Source organism: Zootoca vivipara, chromosome 6 (genome assembly GCF_965207765.1).
Source record: "Zootoca vivipara chromosome 6, rZooViv2.hap1.1, whole genome shotgun sequence".
NCBI classification, from domain to species: domain Eukaryota; kingdom Metazoa; phylum Chordata; class Lepidosauria; order Squamata; family Lacertidae; genus Zootoca; species Zootoca vivipara.
In genome coordinates this window covers 68,907,006-68,919,862 of record NC_142589.1, presented here as the reverse complement: position 1 = coordinate 68,919,862, position 12,857 = coordinate 68,907,006, and the positions used below count along the sequence as shown (strand labels likewise).

The 12,857-nt window shown below is 46.3% G+C and overlaps 1 protein-coding gene across 1 annotated transcript in view; it reads left to right on the top strand.

The window, feature by feature from the left end:
• Nucleotides 1-12,857, top strand: part of LOC118086742 (IgGFc-binding protein) — a 33,187-nt gene that overhangs the window by 7,296 nt on the left and 13,034 nt on the right. Inside the window, exons 6-12 of the mRNA XM_088671141.1 lie at nucleotides 583-1,150; nucleotides 2,451-3,040; nucleotides 3,897-4,476; nucleotides 4,908-5,107; nucleotides 7,341-7,482; nucleotides 11,062-11,390; nucleotides 12,245-12,818. Of these exons, the coding sequence (XP_088527267.1) occupies nucleotides 583-1,150; nucleotides 2,451-3,040; nucleotides 3,897-4,476; nucleotides 4,908-5,107; nucleotides 7,341-7,482; nucleotides 11,062-11,390; nucleotides 12,245-12,818 (2,983 nt within the window). The remainder of the gene's footprint in view (nucleotides 1-582; nucleotides 1,151-2,450; nucleotides 3,041-3,896; nucleotides 4,477-4,907; nucleotides 5,108-7,340; nucleotides 7,483-11,061; nucleotides 11,391-12,244; nucleotides 12,819-12,857) is intronic.

Below are 12,857 nucleotides of genomic sequence, written 5' to 3'. Positions count from 1 at the left end.
CGTATCTGAAGATACAGATACAGATATGTATCTGATGAAGTGTGCATGCACACGAAAGCTCATACCAAAATAAAAACTTAGTTGGTCTTTAAGGTGCTACTGAAGGATTTTTTTTTATTTTGCTTCGACTCAGACCAACACGGCTACCTACCTGTAACTAGTACAGAGGGTTTTCCTTTTATTGGTTGCAGAGGTGAGAGGAACAAAACAGGTAGGGGCAAATTTCCCAGATTGTATGTTACCAGAAGATTCACCCCTAACAGAAAGCTAAGATCAGCAAGTGAATTCTTTGTGGGAAGATAACTTGATACCTAACAAAGAATTTTAAAAAAGCTGAATTTCCCCTCCTCCCTGCAAATGGCAAGTTTTGCTGCTGATCTCTGTGCTCTGGAGCAGCCTTGCTTAGTCTTATGCCTCCCAAGTGTTACTGATCTCCCAACTCCCATCAGTCCCGGCCAGCACAGCCAAGGGACAGGGATGATAGGAGTTGTAGTCCAAAGTACCTGGAGAGCACCAGGTTGGGAAAACGTCATGGATTACAAAGGCACTTCTGAAATGCCCCTTTTTTTGAATGGGCTCTAGGTGAACGACTTGCTGACCAACCTGCCCTACAGCATCGACATCAGCAAAATCTCCGTATACAGGAGAGGGCAAGGGGCAGTGGTCCAGACAGACTTCCAACTGACCGTCATCTTTGATGGGATAAGCCGGGTCACTGTGTCTGTGCCCAGCAGCTACCATGGCGCCCTGTGTGGTCTCTGTGGGAACTTCAATGGCAACAAGCAGGATGATCTAACCATGAAAGATGGCACAGTGGCTCCACACCCATCAGACTTTGGTCAGAGCTGGAAAGAACGGGAGGTGCCAGGCTGCAGCAAAGGGGGCACGGAAGAATGCCCTGCTCTGTCGGCCATTGAGAAGAATCAACGGAACCTCAACAAGGAGTGCGGGCTTATCCTAGCCAAGAGCGGCCCCTTCAGAGAATGTCACAGCAAAGTGGATCCAGAAGGATTCTTCCAAGATTGTGTGTACGATTATTGCTTCTTTGACGGCCAACAATCTGTGATCTGCCAGGTCATTGCCAGCTATGCTGCAGCGTGCCAGGAAGCTGGGGTGACTCTCTATCCTTGGAGATCGGACACCTTCTGCAGTAAGTGCTAATGTCCTGAGCTGTTTTCTGAAATTTCTCAAATTTTCAGAGTTACAGAGAACATGGTAATCTATCTAAAATGACATGCAAATATATCAATGCTTATTTTTCTTAAAGTACAGTGGTGCCTCGCTTAACGAATGCCCTGCTTAACAAAATTTTCGCTTAACGAAAGGTTTTTTCTAGCGGAGGTTGCCTCGCTAGACGAATTCATTTTCGTCTAGCGAATCGCGGTTTCCCATAGGAATGCATTGAAATTCAATTAATGCGTTCCTATGGGCAAAAAAAAAATCAAAAAAATTCAATGCATTCCTATGGGATTCGCTAGACGAATTTTTTCGTTATAAGAAAAGACCCGTGGAACGAGTTAAATTCGTCTAGCGAGGCACCACTGTATATATATTCAAATTTTGTTTCTGTACCATTTCAGGTAAAACTTCATGTCAAACTTTTCCCAGCTGAGGAAGTCTCATTGCCCCTCCCCCAAGTGATGGACAGACCTGCCCATTCTCTCAGTTTCTTAGGTTTTCTAATTTGAAATTCAGCTCTCCACATTTTAGCAGCAATCTGCAATTTTTGAAAGGGGGAAAAATCCCCATTAAAATTCGTCAGCATTTTAGTACCAATTTCTACTAACAAACACATTTTTGCAAGTAATTTCCCCATAGATAATGCACTTTGGTTTGCTATTTTCACTAAAACGTTCATTTTAATGGCCATTTCCCACCAAATCTAGGCATTTTTGGAAATACTAGTTGGTTGGAAAATTGCATTGCAATTTTGGAAATTATGAATTAAGCAGTTTCACCTTTCAGTGAGAGCCAAATTGTATTTCTCCCACATCCATATTTTCTCCCAGTCTAGGCATTCAGTTCTTGTATAATCGGAGGCAAAGAAAGATGGGAATTCTGTAAATCAGGTGGGGGTATGCAGTGTAAACACACACACACACACACACACACACACACACACACACACACACACACACACACCAGGCTACCATTGAAAAGTGGGGACTCCAAACAGGTGTAGGAGTAGGTCAAAGACCAGCTCTCAGTTGGAAAGCTGCCCATGCCATATTTGGGAATCATGAGTGGAAGAGTGTTGTTGTGTTCATGTCCTGCTTGTAGACTTTCTGTAGGTATCTGGTTGAGAGCAGAATGCTGGACTAGATAGGCCTTTCATGTGATCCAGTAGAACTTTCCTTATGTTTATAATAACCCCTTTCAGCATGCCATCCTAGAACATCCAGGCCCTTTCCTCCCTCTCAATGTTTCTTTGTACTGGTTCCAATGGACAGGTCTTCCCTGCGCTCCGAATAGCCACTACGAGCTCTGTGCGAGAGGTTGTGCTCAGACCTGCGGCAGCTTTTATGCTACAGTCCCTTGTTCGGCTACGTGCCACGAAGCCTGTGTGTGCGACGAGGGCTTTTTGCTGAGCGGTGATCAATGTGTGCCCACATCCCGGTGCGGCTGTCTCTACCAAGGCCACTACTACCCGGCAGGAGAGACTTTCTACCCAACCTGTCAGGAGCGTTGCATGTGCCAAGCTGGGGGGAGTATTGCGTGTGTCTCATTCTCCTGTGGTCCCAATCAAGAATGCCGATTGTCAGATGGCGTCCGGAAATGCTACCCCGTTGGCAATGCCACCTGTTCTGGTTCGGGTGACCCTCACTATCTCTCCTTCGATGGACGGGCCTTTGACTTCCAAGGCACCTGCACTTATACCTTGGCTACGGTTAACACAGGCAACCGGCTCTTGAGATCCTTTGCGGTTAACGTGGAAAACGAGGCCTGGGGGAATGGGAAGGTGTCCGTTACCAAGATGGTTTCTGTCTCAGTCTACGGCATTACACTTACATTACTGCAGAACAAGCAAGGTCAAGTGATGGTGAGTCCAAGCTATTAAGGAGAGGGCAATTGGATGGTCATCTGTCATGGATGCTTTAGCTAAGATTCCTGCATTGCAGGGGGTTGGACTAGATGACCCACAGGGTCCCTTCCAACTAAAATTCTGTGATTCTATGATTTTTAGCCATTCATCTTTTCTCTCTCTCATTAAGGCATTGTCTTTGCTCAGTCATTCAATTAGTCCTAAATTAATCTGAGAATTTCTGTTTGGTTTCTCTTTCTTCCAGCCCTAATTTCAGTATTTCCATATTTCCAGGGGTTTTTTAAACAGAGTCCTGAAAATTTGTCTACATTTTAGTGCAATTCTTATTGCAAATTTCTCCTAATCTACTGAGTTTTGCATGCAGTTTAGCTTAATATACACATTGTGGCAAGTAATATTTCCTACTTCAGTGCATTCATATATGTCATTTTCACAAATATATGCATTTTTACACAAGCATTACTTTGCTACTGTTTATGCAATGTTTGTACATGTTACTTGAAGAGAGAACTGTATTGCAAAATTCAGAAAATTTCCAAGGATAGTGGTGTTTTGGTTCTCATATGGTTTCAGAAAGTGTCAATTCACTTTTAAATGCAAACTGAATCAAGTTTCTCCCCCATTCCTATCTGGAGGTTGAAAAGGGTGACAGCAATGAGGGTGGGGTGAGGGCAGAGCTAGCATCCTCAAGCACACACACACTTCCTCACATGTCCTTTCCAGCACACCTGTTTCAGGTTATCACGACTGACAGGGCTAGGATGAAATACATTCCTCCTAGGAGCTTTATGGTTATCTTTCCACTGTGACCTCAAAAAACCAACCCTTCTCAAACAGGAAATCCTTCTTGCAGGTGAACGGCTTGATCTACACTGTCCCTATATCCTTGTCTGCTGGGCGGGTCAGAGCCTATCAACATGGCACAAAAGTCCTGATAGAAACTGACTTTGGTCTCATTGTGAGCTATGACCTGGTTTACCGTGTGACAGTCACAGTCCCAAGCACTTACCAGAGTGAGATGCGAGGCCTCTGTGGGAACTACAACGGGAAGAAGGAGGATGACTTCCTGCTACCCGATGGAAGCACAACTTCCGATGCAGGTGCCTTTGGTGCTTCCTGGAAGGTTCCAGTCCATGGGGCAGCTGGATCTTGCTCAGATGGATGCTCTGGAAACAGCTGCCCAGTCTGTGATGAAAGGAAGAAGGACATCTTCAAACAGCGCCACTACTGCGGGATCCTCACTGCGCCTGATGGCCCCTTCAGTGCTTGCCACGGAAAGGTCGATGCCAGTTTATACTTCAGCGACTGCATCTATGACCTGTGCATGGGCAACGGGGACAGCCAGGTCTTGTGCAACAGCATCCAGAGCTACATATCTGCCTGCCAAGCGACCGGGGTCTCTGTCAAGCCTTGGAGGAGCCCTGGCTTCTGTCGTAAGTACTGGGGATTGAGCTTTCATGGGGACGTGTAATGGGAGAAGAGAAATGGGAGCAGAATCTGAACTGGTTCCTTCTCACTTTGGGGCTAAACTAGAGGGGTGTGCTCATTTGTAAAGCCCTAAAATGTCTCAGGCTCTGCAGAGATGGAATTCATTTGACCTTTCCAATTACATGCAATCACCTCCTTGACTATCTCTGACATGCCAGCTATGAAATTGTTTGCAATGAGTTCCACACCCAATCTTTTATACCCCTGTCTATCCTCCATCCAGGAAATTAAGAAGCATGATCAGAGTTCAAAGATACATTCTAGCCAGGAAAAAGAACTAGTCCCTCTTTTGGATTTCACTTGCTGTCTTTCACAACCATTTTAAGAAGCACATGGGAACTTTTGGTCTAATATCTTTTTTTCTTTTCCAATTTAGCTATGCGCTGCCCTGTCAACAGTCACTATGAGATCTGTGCCCAGCTCTGCCCCACCTCCTGTGCCAAGATCACAGACCCTGCACCCTGTCCGAAGACTTGTGCCGAGGGCTGCCAGTGTAATGATGGTTTCTTCTTTGATGGTGTTGGCTGTGTCTCTGCAAAAGACTGTGGGTGCATAAAGAATGGACGCTACTATAAGGTAGCTGGTCTTCTGAACCTGATTTTCCTCTCCTCCTTTTAAAATGAAACTACATTTTTTATTTTTACTGTCCCCAATCATTATGGATCAAGTTGTTTTTATCTGCTTTTACCTCTGTGCTTGCTCAGTTTCACATTCTTCCGAATCACAAGTCACGAGCTGTTGTGATAATTTCTAGAATTTAGGAAATTCCACAGCCTTTGAATAATTGAGTTAAGGTGTGTGTGTGTGTGTGTGTGTGTGTGTGTGTGTGTGTGTGTCTGTCTGTCTGTCTGTCTGTCTGTCTGTCTGTCTGTCTGTCTTGAGGTATGGTTTTCTTTTGTAATCTGGAAGTAACAAAGTCCTAACAAATGAACTGCTCTTGTTACGAGGAGTTGCAGCAAATGGCAGAATAATGCATTTTTAAATGTAAGGATATGACAGAATTACTAAGGCCATGTTTATATATGAAACAGAAGAGCCCAGACCTAAAGCCTAATCTAATCCAGCATTTTGTTCTCAGTACAGAGGCTAATAATAATAATAATAATAATAATAATAATAATAATAATAGGTTATTATGTATACCCCGCCCATCTGGCTGGGTTGCCATAGCCACTCTGGGCAACTTCCAACACACATAAATGTCTGTGGGGTGCCTGCAAGCAGGGCATGAGCTCAATAGCCCTCTTCCTTAGTTGCAGAGTTGCTGGGGAAACCCAGTCAGATGGGTGGGGTATAAATAATAACTACTTCTTCTTCTTCTTCTTCTTCTTCTTCTTCTTCTTCTTCTTCTTCTTCTTCTTCTTCTTCTTCTTCTTCTTCTTCTTCTTCTTCTTCTTACAGTGGTACCTTGGTTTACAAACTTAATCCGTTCCGGAAATCCGTTCTTAAACTAAAACCGTTCTTAAACCGAAGTGCGCTTTCCCAAATGAGGCCTCCTGCCGCCAATGCCCTTCCACCTTTCTGCTTCCATTCTTAGACGGAGGTAAAGTTCTCAAACCAAGACACTATTTCTGGTTTTGCAGAGTTAGTAAACCAAATCGTTCTTAAACTGGACTGTTCTAAAACCGAGGGACCACTGTATTATTATTATTACTACTACAGTAAGTTACAGGACCTTGTTTATCTCAGCACTCAACTCTGCAAAGGCCAATGTCATTCTTTTCATGAAGGATAAAGCTGTCAGTAGTTTCTAGCCATCATTGTCTGCATTGTATGTATCTGAAATACCAGTAACGGGGAATCACACACAGGGAAGTGCTGTTGCCCCCATGTTCTGCTCAAGCGTTCCTGTACTTATCCGGTTAGCCACTGTGAGAACAAGATGCTGGATGTGATAGGCCTTTCATCTTGATCAATCAGAGCTTGTCTTATGTTCTTGAAGCACAGAAGCAACGAGTGAAGGGAGCCTTTTAAGGCTACAAAGCATTTTCAAAACTTTGCTATCAATGATCCGTCTTTTCTTCCAAAAAAAGAGAAATCCATAAAAACAAGCAAATCAGAATAAGAAGCCTTCTGTGTGAAAAACACTGAGCCGTTTCTGTTAAATGGAGTCCAACTCCTCTGGTGTTCATTCCATTCATAATTAGAGATGGGCCACAGCTCCGTGGCAGAGCATCTGCCTTGCACGAAGAAGGGCTTGGGTCCAATCCTGGCTGGCATCTCTAGGTAGGGCTGGGAGAGACTGTCTAAAACCCCGGAGACCCTTTGCTAGTCAGTGTACACAATACTGAACTAGGTGGACCAGTTACCTGATTCAGTAGGGCGCAAAGCTTTGAAGGAATTGGCTACATCTCACCTTGTTATTTGTATTTGTGCTGTCATCTACACAACTGACCCAAAATATTTTGCTACTAGAGGGAAAGGTCAGTATGGCACCCCTTCCTATTCCACATATAGAAGGCAACCGGACTTGCATTTCAATCATAATGCAACACTAGTGATGGAATAGTATCTTCTACCAGCCTTGGTGACCCAACCAATTAATGGGTTTCTCCTTGAAATGTGATACCTGTTAATATTTTCATGCCATCATTTGTTGTTTCAGAGCATTTAGAAGAGAAATTATATTTTTTAATGTTACCTGTTACATGTATTCGTAAATAATGTTATTGACTTCAGGACTAGTTGCAACAGAGAACCACATTCAGAACTCTTGGCTGGATGCTATTTGCTGGATGCTACCTCTAGATCTGATTCTGCCCTAATTCTGTTGTTGCTATATTTTATTGCTTTCCAACTTTCCCACTAGCCCAATGAGAAGGTTCTGCTGAATGCATGCCAGGAGATCTGCCACTGCATCCCAGGCTTCGGAGTAATTTGTGAGGCCCACAACTGCGCTGCCGATGAGATGTGCAAGATCCAAGATGGAGTCATGGGTTGCATTAATAAGGGTAAGGAGAGATTAATTAAAGGACGAGATGAGAAAACTGTGACAAGGTGACGTCGTTGTCCCTGACCATTGACCAGGGCACAGAGATGCTTGTAATATGATTCCCTTTGTCTTTAATTTGGCCCTGCTGCCCAAGTAGTGGCTTTTGAAAGACATGGATAACTCAGTTGGTTAGAGCATGGTGTTTATAATGCCAAAGTTGCAGGTTCTATCCCCTTATGGGACAGCTGCATAGTCCTGCATTGCAGGGGGTTGGACTAGACGATCATTATGATCTCTTCCAACTCTACAATTCTATGATTCTATGACTTATCCACACTCACACCTCTCTATCCTCTACCCAGACAATCAAGAAACATTTTCAGAGTTCAGGGATGTATTCTAGCCCAATAAAACTGAGACAGGAAGTGAGGGTTATATGTTCCTCTTGCCTTTTTTGCTTCCGCCTATTGCCATGGGAGGCCATCATGGTACTAGATGGAGACCTGGGTACGTGGAGGTGAAGTAGTTGCATTACATGAAATAACACCCCCTGGGTTCTCCGTCCTCCACCAGTCACGGACTGTGGGTCGGGGGGGGGAGGGGTGGCATTGTTAATCCGGGAGGATTGCTCTTTCAGGGCTCTGCCATCACCATCAATCACCGGCATTGGATGTGTTGGCCTAGTGTGGGGCACCAAGGAGGGCTTGGCTGTCTGGCTTGTGTACCGACCACCCAGCGCACCAGCAGCCACCCTGTCGGACCTGTTGGAGGTGGTGGCTGGCTGGGCCTTGGAGTTCCCTAACTTATTGGTTTTGGGGGACTTCAACATCCATGCCGATGCCACCCCCTCCTCACGGGTTCCGGACCTGGTGTCTTCCATGGCGACATTAGGGCTCTCCCAGTTTGTTTTGGGTCCCACACACCAAGCAGGCCACACGCTGGATTTGATTTTTGGTGCAGGTATAGATGTGATCATGTCCCCAATTATGGAAGTGCCATGGTCTGATTACTACGCTCTGAAAGCCAGGATTGACTTACCGCCTCTGCCCCGCTTGGGTGGTGAGCCGATTTGGGCTCGTCCGCGAAGGCTGATGGATCCTGATAGATTCCATCAGGCTTTACGGGACCCTGCTCCCCCTGGTGGCTCGTTAAATGAGCTGGTCGAGAACTGGAATAACCGGCTCTTGGCGGCCATTGATGAGATTGCACCTAAGCGCCCTCTGCAACCCTGTGGTTCACCGAGGAACTTTGGAAAATGAAGCGGGACCTCAGACGGCTTGAGCGAGTATGGCGGCATACTCGTGACGGAGCCTCAAGAACATCTTATAGGTCGCTTATGAAAACCTACGAGATGGCGGTGAAAGCCACAAAGAAGTCTTACTTCTCAGCTTCCATCGCATCTGCTAGCTCTCGCCCGGCACAACTTTTTCGAATAATCAGGTCTCTAACAACCCTTGAGGATCAGTCAAATTTAAGCACAAATTCGACCCATAGCTGTGAGGCATTTGCGAGCTTTTTTGCGGAGAAAGTCTTGACACTTCGCCGTGACCTTTCTGCCAATTTTGATACAATAGCGGAACTAGAGGCCCCTCGACTGTCTTCGAGTTTAGTATTGGACCATTTCGACCACATACTCCCTGCTGATGTAGACAGATTCCTCCAGGCTGGGAGGCCCACCACTTGCTCCCTAGACGCCTGCCCGTCCTGGCTGATTAGAGCATGTCCAGACGAGGTACGGGGCCCCCTGGTTGAGATTATCAACTTGTCTCTCAGTTCAGGGACTTTCCCAGAGGAGTTGAAGGAAGCAGTGGTGCGTCCGCTCTTAAAGAAAGCATCGTCAGATCCGCTAGATCTATCCAATTATCGCCCTGTTTCAAATCTTCCATACTTGGGTAAGATAATTGAAAGAGCGGTTGCCGAACAGCTCGGTAGGTTTCTGGATGAAACATCGGCTTTAGATCCATTCCAGTCCGGCTTTCGTCCCGGCCACGGGACCGAGACAGCACTGGTCGCCCTAACAGATGACCTCCGTAAACAGCTGGATCAAGGCGGGTCGGGGCTGCTGATTCTTCTAGATCTGTCAGCCGCCTTCGACATGGTCGATTATGAGCTTTTAGACCACCGCCTTGCCGACGTGGGGATTCAGGGTACAGTCCAACAATGGCTGCGTTCCTTTATCTCAGGTCGGGGACAGAGGGTGGCGCTAGGGAGGGGGTTGTCACCGCGGCACTCCTTGGTGTGTGGAGTCCCGCAAGGTGCAATCCTTTCCCCAATGCTTTTTAATATCTTCATGCGCCCCCTTGCCCAGATTGTCCGGAGTTTTGGGCTGGGTTGTCATCAATATGCTGATGACACCCAGATTTATCTGTTGATGGATGACCGTCCTGCCTCGGCCCCGGACACATTGACCAAGTGCCTGGAAGCTGTTGCTGGATGGCTACGTGGGAGTCGCCTGAAGCTAAATCCTTCGAAGACAGAGGTCCTCTGGCTGGGTCGGGATGACATGGGGCGGGGGGGGGGGCAACTTCCATCTTTCGCTGGGGCCCAATTAGTGTCAGCCCCTTCTGTCAAGAGCTTGGGGGTAACCTTGGATGCCTCCCTTTCCATGGAGGCACAGGTTGCAACCACAGCCAAGGTGGCATTTTTCCATCTCCGCCGCATTAAGCAGTTGGTCCCCTATCTCTCTCAACCTGATCTAGCCACAGTGATCCATGCGATGGTCACCTCTAGGCTTGATTATTGTAACTCGCTCTACGCGGGGCTGCCCTTGAAACTGACCCAGAAACTCCAGCGGGTGCAGAATGCCGCGGCGAGGCTCCTTACGGGGTCCCGGCTGCGGGATCATATTCATCCAGTGCTTTACCAACTGCACTGGCTCCCGGTGGAGTACAGGATCAGGTTCAAGGTGCTGGTTTTGACCTTTAAAGCCTTATGCGGCTTAGGACCCTCGTACCTACGGGACCGCCTCTCCCGGTATGACCCACAGAGGACATTACGGTCCACAAATAATAACATATTGGAGATCCCAAGTCACAAGGTGGCTAGGCTGGCCTCGACCAGGACCAGGGCCTTCTCAATACTGGCCCCGACCTGGTGGAACGCTCTGTCTCAGGAGACTAGGGCCCTGCGGGATTTGTCATCTTTTCGTAGGGCCTGCAAGACAGAGCTGTTTCGTTTGGCCTTCGGACTGACGCAGTCTGACCCCACGGTTACCCTAACCTAAGGTTTTATTTATAATGGTTTTATCTTATTCGTAGATTTTTAATTGTAAAATTGAATTTTAACATTGTATTATTCTGTTGTTTTAACTGAATTTTTTCTTTTATATTTGTGTTGATATTATTTGTTGTTAGCCGCCCTGAGCCCGGTCTTGACTGGGAAGGGCGGGGTATAAATAAAAATTATTATTATTATTATTACTATCCATATGTTCTTGGACTACAGGTCTCATCAGTCCTGACCACCTGCCATATTGGCTGAGGCTGATGGGAACTGGAGGTCAAGAGCATCTGGAGGGCACTGTAATGGCTACACGCAATTAGATATTCACCCCGAATTGCATCTAGCAATCACTCACATTTCGCCCCTTTCATTCCAGATCCATGTAAATCCCTGAAGTGCCGAGAAAAAGAAACATGCAAGATTGTGAACGGCCAGGCCAAATGCATCCCTAACTTCTCAGGAATTTGCTGGGCCTGGGGGGACCCACACTACCAAACCTTTGACAAAAAGAAGTTTGATTTCCAGGGCACTTGTTCTTACACTATTGCCAAGTACTGTGGGAATGATGCTACGCTGGTGCCTTTCACTATCGATGAGAAGAACGACAACAGGGGAAACCAGGCTGTGTCCTACGTGCGTCTGACCAACATCTATGTCTATGGGTACAAGATCTCCATCCACAAACAGGAAACTGGAAGAATCCGGGTATGTCAAATAGTCAGGGTGGGATGACCCCACTGAGTGTAATGGAATTCATTCCAATATATAGCCAGAGCCCAAAATTGGTTTAAAGCAGCATTAAAGAGTAAGGGGGCGGGGGAGAGTATATACATATCTCAGGATGGAGAAGAGAAACAAATGATTGCAGATCAGATTGCTATACCACTCTGAATAACAGAGTTGATGGCCATCATGCTATTATGTAACTAAAAGGCCCTCATTATCCAGGATTCCTATATCATTTTCCTTTTTTTCTTGTATATTATTTTTAATTGAATTTTCTGCTTTACAATTTAAAATACTCTTTTTCATCCTTAAGATATCATTGACTTCCTTTCTTCTCTTTCCATGGTTCATTTTACATATCATAAAGTCCTGGATACTTTACAAAAACTGTACCATTCAGTATTCCATTATTGCATCCATCAAGACTTATTTACACAGTTGAATTTATCTTAATGCTGCCAGCGTGTCCGATCTCATATTCCTGAGCTTGTGTCACTGTGGCGAGGGGCGAGACAGTAGCAGGGTTGGTGCAGTGCAAACACATCAGCAGGATGGCTCTGCTGGTGTGTTTGCCTCACTGCATCCTCACTGCTGCCTTGCCTCTCCCCCTTTTGAAAGCAATGATGGTGATGGGAGCCACGACTCCTTAAGTGGTAACAACACAATTCCTAAGCATGTCTGCTGGTTCAGTGGGACTTTCTGCCAAGGATCAACCTGACTGTACCAGTTTCCTACAGTTGTGACTACATGGGATTGTGGGGCACAATCTCCAAAAGGAATTCCTCCAAAGGAATTATTCCTGTGTGTGTGTTGTCTTGCCTTTCTGCCTCTAGCTGAATGACAACATTGTCAGCCTTCCACTGACTCTTGAAGGTGGCAAGATCAAGCTGTACCAGAGCGGCGCCAATGCTGTCTTGCAAACAGATTTCGGCCTCCAAGTGACGTACGATTGGAAATGGCACCTGGTGATCACTCTCCCCAGCAGCTACTATGGGGCCATGTGTGGGCTCTGTGGAAACTTCAATCAAAACCCTGCAGATGACATGATCTTTCCCAATGGCACCAAGGCTGCCTCCATAATAAGCTGGGCCAGCAGCTGGAAAGTCAAGGACCGGGACCCCTTTTGTTGGGATTACTGCCGAGGGAATTGCCCAACATGTGATGAGAGCAAGAGGGCGCTGTATGGAAAGGAAGAGTATTGTGGGCTGATCAGCAAAACCTCAGGGGGCCCCTTCAGAGAATGCCATTCCATAGTGAATCCAGATGACTTCTTTGACAGCTGCATTTATGACGTGTGTCTCAATGGAGGGGCCAAGAACATCCTTTGCCAGGCCTTGGAGGCCTATGCTAAAACCTGTAGGAAAGAGGGTGCCGTCATATACGATTGGAGGACAGCCTCTGGCTGTGGTGAGTACTTTTCCTTTATAAACACAATGTATGTAATGA